The sequence below is a fragment of the Dasypus novemcinctus genome, chromosome 4, assembly GCF_030445035.2.
Source record: "Dasypus novemcinctus isolate mDasNov1 chromosome 4, mDasNov1.1.hap2, whole genome shotgun sequence".
Classification (NCBI taxonomy): domain Eukaryota; kingdom Metazoa; phylum Chordata; class Mammalia; order Cingulata; family Dasypodidae; genus Dasypus; species Dasypus novemcinctus.
The window spans coordinates 102,134,800-102,147,814 of NC_080676.1; the positions used below are offsets into that span (position 1 = coordinate 102,134,800).

The 13,015-nt window shown below is 34.7% G+C and overlaps 1 protein-coding gene across 50 annotated transcripts in view; it reads left to right on the forward strand.

The window, feature by feature from the left end:
- ABI3BP (ABI family member 3 binding protein) overlaps window positions 1-13,015 on the forward strand; it is a 258,238-nt gene that overhangs the window by 201,782 nt on the left and 43,441 nt on the right. For 32 of the 50 annotated variants that reach the window (XM_058295933.1, XM_058295937.2, XM_058295954.2 and 29 more), the window contains 5 exons: window positions 2,725-2,784; window positions 3,364-3,411; window positions 4,191-4,271; window positions 6,369-6,446; window positions 11,035-11,100. In XM_058295933.1, the coding sequence (XP_058151916.1) occupies window positions 2,725-2,784; window positions 3,364-3,411; window positions 4,191-4,271; window positions 6,369-6,446; window positions 11,035-11,100 (333 nt within the window). The remainder of the gene's footprint in view (window positions 1-2,724; window positions 2,785-3,363; window positions 3,412-4,190; window positions 4,272-6,368; window positions 6,447-11,034; window positions 11,101-13,015) is intronic. The other 18 variants (XM_058295957.1, XM_058295936.2, XM_058295952.2 and 15 more) reach the window with 3 other exon arrangements.

Here is a 13,015-nt window from a genome sequence, read left to right on the forward strand (position 1 = left end):
TTGAAAGGGTTGCCATATCAAGGGAATTACTATTTTTTTTAGGATATTTTAGGATGCTTGGGAAAGCAAAGGGATTAATGAAGAAACTGAAATATGGATTAATGGAGAAAATATAACATAACAAGAACAATGGAAAATAAAAGGCCTCAGAGGAGTCAAAAGTGGTTTAGGAAAGGGCTGGAAGCTTGGCTTCCTCTCAGACTGGACCTAAATATGCAAAGGTAGAATAAAAGAATTGAGAATCTTGAGGTGAAAAGGGTGTGTATGTCCACATTCACTACTTTTCTAAGTAAATTAGTCTCTGCACTCTATTGTGGAGGTGAACCTACAGCAGATTTTATATTCTACCATCTTTATAAAAGAATAACACGTTAAGTCATCTATTCTGGCAAAACAATTTGTACACATTCATTTATATTTGCCCATTTTTGACACTGTCCATTCATAATTTTCTTAGTTGAATTTTTCTTTGGAATGTATCCTTTATTCAAAAAGACAATATAATTATAACTGAGTCTAAAATATAACTATGGTAAAAATTCTTATAAGGAAATCAAAGCTGCCTTCTCAAATAAATCATCATTGTCTACATTGATGGGTTTCTCGCAATCTAGAAAAGCAAGGTTTCTGTGCTCAGGCTCCTGTGCAATGTAATATACAGAGGAATATCATATGGGTGGGAAAAATCAACAAAATTTGCATTTCTTAGAGCAAAATTGACCAAGAGGGAGAATGATTCCTCTTTCTTTCCTGTGAATATTTCTATTTTTTTCCTTTCCACTGATTTCACCTGCTTAGAAAGTCTGCTATGGAAGTTTATTAAATCAACACTTAACAGTTAAGAAGAAATTGCCAATTGCAACAGCAAGAATCCACATTACCGTAGCCTAAATCCGTCAGTAACCTAAAGCTAGCAGGAAGTAATGTATTTATAGTAGGATGGGTTTACTAGTAGCACATCTTTTCTCAGCTTCTCCTTTCCTTAATTCTAACTCCTCTTTGTATTGTCTGGCACTATGTCTAATTAGTGTATGTATAAACTACAGGCTGCTTTTTATGTTCTTGACCTTTGCAGAGCTAAATCAAAGGGCCTTCTCCTTCAGCCTTTAGATAAACATTTGATTTACAACTGCAAATTCCTCATATTTTACCATTTGAATACCCCAAAACACTAAATGGCAAAAGTGAAACAATTCACTATTCTGGTGGCATTTCTCTAACTTTACTGACTGCTGATTTTTTTTGAAGTTGTCCTTCCCTTAAAAAAAAAAATCTTGACTTTCAAGTTCCCTTGATGTTACTTTTTAATTCATATAAGTTCTGAGTCGAGTTTATATGTAAAGTAACAAATTCCCCAACTGTAATTGAGCTGGTATTTAGTGGTCTAGTGTAAGATCAGATGTGGTATACAAGTTAAATATGATCCTCAAAAACAATAAAAAGAAAATCTCCATTTTTTTTTCCCCAAAGCCTGGCTTTTCTTTATTTTTTTATTTTTTATTTCTCTCCCATGTGGTAGGCGGATGCCCCAGCCATTGGGCCAAGTCCACGTCCCAGAATCTCCATTTTTAATAACCTTTTTCTACATTAGTGGTAAAGTAGTGCTTGTTTACCTGATGGTAAAAGTTTTCTTCATGTTTCTTCTGAGGCAGAGTTCCTACTTATTTTCTAGCATAATGTAATATGCAAGGAAATTACACTGGCTTCCAAAGTGACTCTGGTATTTATGAAATATTCAATTTTTTAGGAATATCTTTAACTAAATGAGTAGGGCTGAAAAAGATCTCCTTGTGGAAAACAGTTTACACATTGGAGAAATACCACTCTCCTGGAAGAAGATTTTGCCATAGAAATGTGATATTGAGAATTGGCATCTCACCTGGGTAATTGTGCCAATGGGAATAAGGTGTCAAGTTCCCAGCCTACTGTCTTATTTTGCCAAAGTGAAACTGGCCACACCCATTAAAAATATACTATGTATCAGGGACTGGATATGGTTATTCCATTTAGCTGACATTTTTGTTTTGTTTCCATATTCTCATGCAGCCCCTTTACCTAAAATACTGAAAGCCCACCACAAGGACAACAAAGATGATGACAGCTAGCAATTATCTAGCATTTACAATGTCACAAGCACTCTCATGAACTTACATGGGTTATCTTTTAATGAGTGGATGATTCCTTTCACTTTATTTTCTCCCCATGATAACTGTTAGTGCCTTTTAGAATGAAGGCTGGTCCTCTTCTTAGATACTCCAGACTTCCACCTTTCTTACTGTTTCCCTTACACACACATCTTTTGCAGGCCATTTATGCATTTTATCTAAGATAATACATTTCATGCTGCTATCAGAGAAATTTTAGCTTGAATAATAAACAGCAGCTAACCACTTAAGGCAAAAAGTAAACCTCTGGTTTGAAATCAAAGACCTGCCCTCTTGTGTTTAATTACATTGGCTATTTTCCTTTTCTATTCCCCCTCAAGGGAGGCTTCAAAATCAACTGTGAGCAACTTTGTTTCTGTTTTACTGCCATCAGAACTCTCCTATGCTGTGATGTATTTCCATTTTGAAAAGAACCGTCATCTTCTCAGATTTACTAATCATCACGAAAATACCTCTGTTTCATTAATATTTTCTGGCTTTTGTATTTGAAGGTTAAGTTTCATTCCAGGCATGACAGTTGGTGTATACAGTGGTGTATAATCTGGGCTTTTTCTTTCAGTTCCAAAAGAGGTGCTACTTCCCCATAAACCAGATCCCGAGGTCTCTCAGAGTGAACCTGGTAAATGAATTATTTTCTTTTCCAAGTTAGGAAATGTAATTTTCAAAAGATATTCTTCAGATAAATATATATTTTAATGTGATGTAAAAGACATTGGGAGAAATTTATGGATAAATAATATAGATTTCTTTCTGGTGAGTTTAATCATGCAATCTGGCTGAAAATAATTTTTCTGGTTAACCTGAAGGAAATAATGTATAATTTACTTGCCTGAAAGTATTTTTTTGAGTAAGAAATCATGCTAACAGTGTACAACATAATCATTAACTGAGCTAATGGTGTTTATCTTCTTTTAAAATGTTAATGGAGCTAGTAAGTGATCATTACAATTGTAGGTATAGTTTTAAGTGAAATATATGAGTATCTGCTCAAAAATTTTCCTCAAAGAGATAGTGAATGACTAATTTAGCTAAACTAAGTTCCCGGTAGCAACTAGGATGTGAAATTTTTTCATATTAAAATGGTTCTTAGAAAATGTATAAATGTTTGCATCACAGCATCTAGAAATGCAGAAACTCTTTTAACTTCATTAGGCAGTAATTCACATAAATATAATTCTTCGGTTTGCTTTTGGCATAGTTCTGCAGCCTGTTACCTTTAGAATTGACCCACCAAAGACAACAATAGGTAATGGTTTCCCCATATTGACCAATTCTTATGTTTGTATTTTTTTTTTTGTTACAATCAAGATTGTAGGTCTTTCTCACATGATAATGTTGAAATATCATCTCTTTTCAATCCATTTCATCATTTCATTTTCTTTCCTTTCTTTTCACTTTTTTTACTGGCCAGCTTCATACATCTGATTACTGAGTCCATCCTCACCTACCTCATTTGAGCTCCATGTTCCAAATGACTCCACCCTCCTCCTGCCCATCTAGTTAACATGTTATGCTGGTTTAGTGGTTCTCAGCTGTGTGTTACGACACACCAGCATGTTACAAGTTGTGAAAGGTGCTGCTAGTAATTATTTTTAATACTGGTTAAAATACTGAAATTTGCCAATGATTTATTTTTAAAAATATACTTGGCAGAACCAAGAAGGTTATCCCTACAATAATGGTATTCTCACTCGGTTTGCAATCCTCCATGCCCTCTTGGATGGGAGAGAGGGGGAGGGATCATGGCTGGCCCACACCCCATCTTAGCTGGGGATACTCATGGAGGGTATCAAACAAAGAAAGTCATTTATTACGTGTTCTGGTGGAAAAGCAGTTGAGAACCATTATTCTAATATTCCACAGTCATTTTTCTGAAAGTTCTGTGTGCACTTAATTTTTTCTCCATGACTCATTTAATGTTTTCCTTTTTCAAGTTCATATGAAGGCATCTCCTGTAATAGAGTTCTGGTCTCATGCAGGCATTTGAGTCTAGCTATTTACAGTCCTGGTACTTTTTTTTTGCAGCTCCTTTAGAGACACGAGGCATCCCTTTTATACCTATGATTTCACCAAGTCCCAGTCAAGAGGAACTACAAACCACTCTGGGTAAATTTTTGTTGTGAGGTTCTAGTCCAGTGAAGAACTACCTTTCAGGGATTTCCCTTAAAATAACCATAGGTACATTGTATTCATGGGTTGTTTCCAAAAAATAGAAGGTCTCTTTTTACTATTATTTAAAAAAAAACACACACACACACAACCATGTCATTTGATTCTTTATATGACTGTATATTTGTTCTTCTATAAAAATATTTTTCAATATAAAATGAGAGCATTTTTAACAGTTTGATGAAATCTCAAGTGTTCTATAGAGAACATTTTTCCTAGAGTGCTTCAATGTTATGCTTTTTTGTTGCTTTCAAAGTGCATTTGGGGGAAAAAATAATCATATAATATATATTGAGCTCTTGTGGGGTACCAAGTGTGATGCTAAGCGATGGGAATTAGAAAAAAAAATTGTTGAAAGTACGCTCCTTACTCTGAAAACCTCCCCATGAGAACTGGATTTAGTGGCAACAGTGCTTCTGTATCTGCCCATGTACTACATGTAATTTTTTAAAAATTTCATGATAATTCCATGGGGACACATTCCATTATTTGCCCTAATTACAAATTTAAAAACTCAGGTTTAGAAATGTTTGAAGATTTGGGCAAAGTATCAGAGCCAGAATTAGAACCCACACACATAATCACCACAGCTCCTAGACTTAAGCCCATGTATTACACATTGTATTAGTGTAATAGAGAAATAAGCAGCATGCTGAACAAGCAAAGTACCAGGAGGCATCAGGGAAGGCTACACAAAGGAGGTAACATTGCACAGGGTCTTCAAGTCGTAATGAGAGTGGAAGAGTCAAAGATATGAAAGGGACTTTCAGGTGAAGGGAACAGAATGGGAAAGGGGCACCTGCAAAGGACTGAGAATGGCAGCTGGACTAATCTGAGGAACATGTGGGCAGCCTAGAGAACAAGAATGGATGAATCAGAAAGGCTGGCTGGGATGAACTGGTCATGCTTTTGAAGAACTCAGCAAGAACATATTCACTTTATGGGAAACCCCAGTTTGCCTGACTCTTGGCTGAAAATGAACTGGAAAACACGAGTCCTGTCTTGTGTTTGTTGGCTCCAGTGCCCTCTCCATGATACATCACCCCACATGGCAATGTTAAATCAGTGGCCTTATTTTCTTCCCTTCAGCCCTTTTCAAATAAAGCCATCTTTTGTGTATGTCTGCTGAAATGAAGTTATTGATCATATTTTCAAATGCTTTCCTTTTCTAAGGGAAGAATTAAAATTTAATGAGCAAATACATGTTAATTACCAAATACTTATTATTCCAGCCTAGGCCTGCAAAATCAACATCATCCATGATGATGAAGTCAAAAGTCCTTTTCAAAAACCACTACTGAATGGAGTAATTACCTAGCATCCACTCTATTTTTTTAATGTCTCTTAGCAAGTTACATCATTTGCCAACCATCACAAGTATCTCTCTTGGGAGCAGAATAATGCAGGGTAGAAAAAAATGGTAATATATTATTTGCACCAAGTATTTCTGGATGCAGTATGTGGTAATCTGAACAGTCTAATTTGCTATATGTGTAAGGTGTAATGATTTTAGGATAATATCTCAGGATAATATATTCAGGTAAAAATACTGCCATGCTTATTTTTTCTTTTTTCAGGAGAAATGTGTCCTTATGTCCATATTTTCATATAGGAAAATTGAAAAATGTTTCTTATATGGCATAAATACATATATTTTCATATAATCTATTTCTTTTCCAAGTCATCTCAATAATGTGGGGAATTTATGAAATAGGGACAAGAAATAGACAATGATGCCTAAAGACAGGAGGCATTCATGTAGGAGCTCCCATGTTCAGGATCATGAAACAGTTATCCTGAACTAAGTGCTTTTGGAGGTCGTTACATTAATTATTAAATAATAGTGCAAGGAGATAGCAAATATAATAAGTGATAGTTATTTTTCATTAACTTTGGAATTATTATGATTGCTGGCCATATTTTTAAATGCAATTTACCCTCTTATGATTGCATGGGACAGAAACAAGTGTGGGTTTGTTTGTGTTTTTTTTTGACATGTTCATAATGACAGTTATTTACCGTATTTACCCCCAGCAGAAACAGACCAATCGACCCAAGAGTTCTTTACGATTAAGATTCCACGAACAACTGAATCAGCAAAGACAACTCAGGGTAAAACTATTTCCCCACTTCTGGATCATAATGTTACCTTATTTGTTTTTAATTAGTAAAGACATTTCCTTTTCAGAATGTCACTTCTCATCATAGTGAATGACTTGAATTTTTTCATTTCATAGGTGTAGGACAGCAGCCAAATCTGAATACTTAATATGAAATTAATTGCATATAGTAAAGACAAGTTCTTCAATTAGAGTTTGGCTTTTAAATGGATTATTGACCACTTGATGCTAAGTATGAAAGCTCCCATTTTCTTCCTCTTGCTTGACCTCCTTCTGCCTTTTTCTGCATCTGATAAAGAAGAATCTTTATTATCTTCCTTCTTTTCCCATCACCCTCCTCTTCCTTCTCCTTTCTCCTTCTCCCTTCCTCCTTCTACCCCACCTTCTCTACTTGTCAAGTTACATTTGTACTGTGGCTGAGAAAAGAAACTATTAACAATAAAAAATCTTCTATATGATCACTTAATATTTGACCATCCATGGAGTTTTCCTCTGGGATTTCCTGGGGAAGGGAAACTCATGTCTTTAAAGCTTGATCTCATCTTCATGCTCAGTTGTCTTTCTGTTTTATGCTTCTCTCTCCTACTTGGGTTATAGCACTCACAGTATCCATCTAGGTGCCTATGAGAACTATTCAGGTGGCTGTATTATACCTAGAAAACATTATTTCACTTTGAGCTCAAAGTATTTACTGCCTGAGAAATTTATGATGGAAACTGTAGCCATTCATGTTGTCATAATTGACAATGGATTATTTCAAATGTGTCATGTCCCATTGGACCCTTTAAATAATTAATACTTTTAGAGCTGTAAGAACTTATTTTAACCTCTTTCAAATTTATAAAATATGATTTTAAGTCATTAATATAGTTAGAATACTTCAGTTTTCTGTCTAAAATCAAAATTCAATTCTCTTTAGTTCCTAAACCCCATAACAGCTATCACAAGTATTAGAAACTAACAATTGAACTATCTTTAGCCCTTGATTACTGAGTGCATTTTTAACCAATTGTGGTTTTTCCAATACTTAAATGTTTTCCCTTTTTTCCCTCCTGAAAGACCCCTTTTGGTCTTTTTCTACCTCTATCAGGTGATAGGAAAACCAAACCAAACCAAACCAAAAAAAAATTTATCTTAAAGAATTAGAAGACAAATCTAGTTTGTCTATTATCTATCCCAGTTTCAGGTGAGGGGAGTTGGTGGGAGAAGTTGAAATAATAAGAGAAAAGGATATAAAAAAAAAATCTAATTTTAAGGAATATATTTTTTCATTCGACAGTAATTATTCTAAGTATACACGACTGAGAACAGACTCCATGCTCTAGGACAGTTCCTTTAAAGTTTCCAATTTTTGTTTTACTTGTTTGTTTGGTTTAACTTTTTATTTTAAAATATACGCAGAAGTAAGAAGAAGAACAAGACACCTTCCTCCACATACCCATTACCAGCTTCAACAGTTAGCAATAGATGGGTCAATTATATTACATCCGTACATATTCCAACCCCCACCCCCAATTTTTGTATTTTTTAAAAATGTTTTTACAAATATCTTTAACATATGGGTCAATAGAAGATAGCTGGGTTTTCATAATCAAATATTGTTTTTGCAGCAAAATGTATAACTACTTACAATTAGATAAATGGCCTTATTAAGTTCAGGTTTTGTTGCCAAATGAGAAAAAATATCTCAGCTTTTTAGAGATTTAACAACTTCAGAATTGGGAGTAAAGGATTGAAGACCTGTTTTTTCCTTGTTTTTGCTTTTTCTTACCTCAATGGGAATGTAAGTATTGTGTCACCATTACTGGTGTATATGGGAACTTACATCAAATTCCTTCTAAATCAGGTATTTTTTGTCTATATGGGTTTCACAGTTTATTGGATGCATATCTAGGACCTCATAACATTATATGAATTGTCTTGGTATATTTATGTAATAGATTTTAATTTTTTCCTTATATGCTAAGGATAATTCGTTTGAGTCTAAACTGTGTTTTCCTAGGATGCATACTTTATGGATTGTGCCAAGGATCTTTATTTAGAGTGGGCTCACTAAGTATGCATTGGCATGAGATGACAGATAACATCCTAGGAACAAACCTAAGCTAACAGATGAGAGTAGTATACACAACCTGGTGTAGCCCAAGAACCCTAATTGGGAGTAGTGAGTTAACTTTGATTAAGGCATGCTGTGTGTCACTAGGACCACCTTCTGTTCCAGCTCTCATAAATGTGTGCCTGAGCTCTGAGGAAGAGGAGGTCAACCAGTTGGTTTTTGTTTTTGTTTTTAACTTCAGGCATTGGGAAGAACCCAAGACAGCACACAACAGTTTGAGAGAGATGCTTTAGGGAGGAAATTATTCCTCTTGATCTTACTGTATCCCATGTGTATATCATAACCCAAGTGACTTTTTGGTCCCCAAGACCTCAGTTGTGGGACCCAAATACTCCAAGGAAGCTTTGTGCCCAGAACCTACAGCATGAACCCACGGTGGCACCTTGCTTCTGTATCTTCTAAAACAGTGTCCCAGTGGAACATTACAAATTGAAATCCTCAAATGTTCAAGCTTCTTTCCTTCATCTTCCTAATCTCAAACCATGATAGAAATCCACTTAGCTAGAAGCATTTGGGGGATTTTCTGATTATTTTTTCTTTTAGCCCCCAACCCCTATCATGAAAAATTATATACAGCCTCATTCTTTCTCCCCGTAGTGGGATGTGGGTCCCTCAAGATTTTTCTCCTGAATTTCCTGTATGTTTATTCTTTATGTTGCCTTCATACAGTATTTGTGATAATCTTTTAAAATAGCTTTCTATAAAGTTATTTAGATATGAAGCTATCTTTTTAAATTATTTATTTTTATTATTGGCCACCAAAAACTATATAGAGATAGTTACTTTGTTACATTATATTAAAGCTACATTGTCTTTTTATTAGTTTAAAACTGAAATCCTAAAGCAATTTTCTTAAGGGCATATGTTGTTTGGTGAGTAATTCACAGCCTAAACGTAAACTTTAGGTTTTTTTGTTTTTTTTTTAATCAGAAGTTCCTTCTAGATTTAAATAAAGACTGGTAGGAAAAAAAAAAAACTTAAACAAAAACTGTGATCCCATGGCTTTGAAATCATGAAAGTAGTACTGATTATTTTAGGGCTCAGCATTTCTCTCTGACCAAAATTTAAAAATTCACATGTGTCCCAGAATGAGACTATTAAGAAAAATGGCCCTTGTATTACTTTAAGCAAAAGCAATCTAATGTTGGAAGGGATTTACAACAATAGCTGAAATAAGTTGACAGGGAATCCTACCATTCCCAAAGAAAAATGAAGAAAAACATTTGCAAATCATCAGGCATTTTAGCAGCTATGTGAATTAACTTTTTATAACATCAGTACCTCTGTCCATTCTGGTTATTGCACTTTGGAAGCCCAATCTAAACTTATAGAGTATTTCAGCATGAGTCTGCTATTTTTGGCCTGAAATATGGCAAAATTCTTCACATCACATCTTTACATTGGAAGCTCATAAATGACCTTCTTTATAATGTATTTTGCTGGTGTATTTTTCTTTTGACTTGGTAGGCAGAGACATTGCTGATTTATGGTTATATATAAAAACCACTCAAGTATGTGAAAAAAAATCATTGAAACGATGTAATCTACTTACAAAATTGAAAGAAAAAATTTTTCCAGTGTTAGCCAAAGCATTACCAAGAAAGTTGGTGGCAGGAGACAGTGTATGTGTTGAAGGGAGGAGAGAAGGGCAGGGATGAGGTGGACTAATCCAGGACGGATATATACTTTAAAACCTTAGGTTTTAGAAAGCAAAAATATTTTAGCATAGTTTGTCTCGAGAACTTGCCTGCTTACAATGATTATTCATTTAACAAGTCTTTATTAGGAATCTTCAGTTTGCCTGTCCCTGGAAAACAGGAACAGAAGGTAACAGGACAGCACGAACTCGTGTCTGAATTCTCGTTCCTTGCTTGCTCTCTCTTGGTGGGTAAGGCACAAGAGGTCATTTTCTCTCATTCCTAAAACTTCAAGGCACGAAGTGTATTTATTCATTTTAGGGCTTAGGAACAGAGGCAGTTTCATAGAGATCACATATTCCTACTCTTTTCATCTTCCCTACATAAAATGGTTTCTCTTTTTTGTCTTTGAGGTTGCTTGTTTTCTTTGGCAAAATAATGTTCCACAGGGACTCCTAATTGAGAGATGTGGGTGGGTGGATGGATGCATAGATGGGTGGCTTAAATGTTTACCATGTTAAGCAACCATCTGGAAAAATGAATGCTCTTATAAAATATGGACTAAATGATGACTAATTCTTAACACACATTACAAATGACCTACCTCACTCTACTTATGTGCACATTTACTTTCCAGTCATGAATATTTTCACTGGTTTTATTTTCCTTTACCATGAGTGTTCTAGTGATTAATTAGAGGTTTAAGAAAATTCCTTCTACTTTCATGCAGAGTGTAAAAGTTGTTGATCCCCAGGATTCTAAAACCTCTCCATTTGGTGTGGTTTGGGGTCTCAGTTACTAAATATGAACTGTCTCCTCTGTTTCAGCACCACACAGATTGTATACTACTCCTGTGAGGCCCCGAACACCTGACAAACCACAGATCAGACCTGGTAAGTTGTTGCTCTATCTCTGTTGATCTAAATAACCATCAGGTCTCAGGAAGACATGAAATGTAGTGAAACAGCCAAATGCATCAGCAGGGTTTATAACCTTAAATTGCAATAAACAACACACTGTAATTCTGAAGACGATTAGAGATGTACTGACAAATTGAGAGAAATGACAAGACTTGATCAAGGTTTTTAAGGATAGTCAGATTCAGACACCATTATGGACACTTATTAAAGGGACCTGTAGATATAAAAATATTTTTAAAATGGTGTTTATCCATAAATTACACACACACTTTCAATTTTCTATGACAATTATAGAGATAGTAATATAGCACAGAGGCAGCTATTGCATGATACTACTTATATTAAAATGCTACTTGTTTCTTAAGTAAAGATTGTCTCTCAATATAAAAAAGCTTTTGCTTTGGGAGAATATTTTTACTTTATTCCTAATAAATAAAATACATTTAATGGATTATAAACAGCCAAAATAAAATTATAATTATACATTGGGGAATATTTTAAATTTACTAAATTTTAGAAAGGTTGAATCTCTCTCATTGGATGTTTTTAGGGAAAAATTAATCTGGAGGGGCTGACTTAGTCCATGTAAACTGCTCCTGCACTATATACACAAGCAGGACCAGAGAATTTGATATTGTTTTCTGCTCTTTTTCTCTGTGATTTTAAGAAGTCTTCTTAAAGTTATAAATATTGAAAATGGCTCATAAACAAATGTTCTTGATATGCATCTCTCCAGGCACATGGAAGAAAAAACAAAAATGTTTGTATATTCTTTGCTTTGTGGATTTTTTTTTGAAGTGATCCTCAAACTCCTAAAGCTAATTAGGCACAGAAATATCTTACAAACAAACATATTTCCATGTGACTATTATTATACTTTCGTATAATAATAGCTGTTGAGAGCTTAATGTGTGGCTAGTTATATTAAACATCTCTCCAAAATCATGCAACAGTAGCAATAATGGCTAACATTATTGAGGAAGCTGAGGTGATAAGAGGATCTAGAAAGAAGGTTCAAACCCAAGTAGTCTGGCTCCAGTGCTTTCTCTCTCAACCACGATAGATCTGTTGCTTTTCTTTAAAGTGTCTTCTAAACAGATTAAAATAGGTAATTTCTGAAAGTTCTGCATAATTCTATGGCTCTTTACAGAGCAGGAGATAAATTAAGCTTGTTCCGATGTAGCTCTATGTCCAACAGTGGACTTCTGCTAGTCATACATACAGTGAGGGAATATCTGTTCCTAGAGACTTCTGCAAAAGGATCACCAAGCTATGGCTTATGAATTAAGGCCTTGACAAATATACTTCAGGTTTGAGTCCCTCAGTATATATAGGACTGATGTATCTTCCATTCCATTTCAGGTTGGATCTAAGGCTTATAAATGAAGCAAAAATATTACCTGCTTAGAATGATAAATTTCCTTGTCAGTTATTTTTTTAAGTCAAGTATCGAAGCCCAGTGTTCGCCTTAGAGTACTGATTCAGGTCCCTGTTGCCAAATTCAAGTCTATGATTTTTATATCAGACCAGTGGTTTCTATATTTTGAAAAATATTTTTGATAAGCCATCATTTTTTTCCTGCCCAGTAAATGACTTCCATGTCTCTGAGTTTTATTTTCCTTGGTTGCAAAGTTTTTAAATGTCTAAATTATTTCCCACTTTCATTGTAGTTCTGAATAGGACAACCTCAAGACCTAATAGACCCAAAACCAGTGGAATGCTCAAAGGGAATGGAGTGGGAACAAATAATGATCGCAAATGTATTTATTACCTTTTCTCCTATCAGAAATATAAATGTTATTTTTAATCTCTACAAGGCTGTTGAGTTCATACTTCACTTTCTTTTTTACCAGTTTGTAAAGTTCTTATACTAGTGTTGGAAATGAAA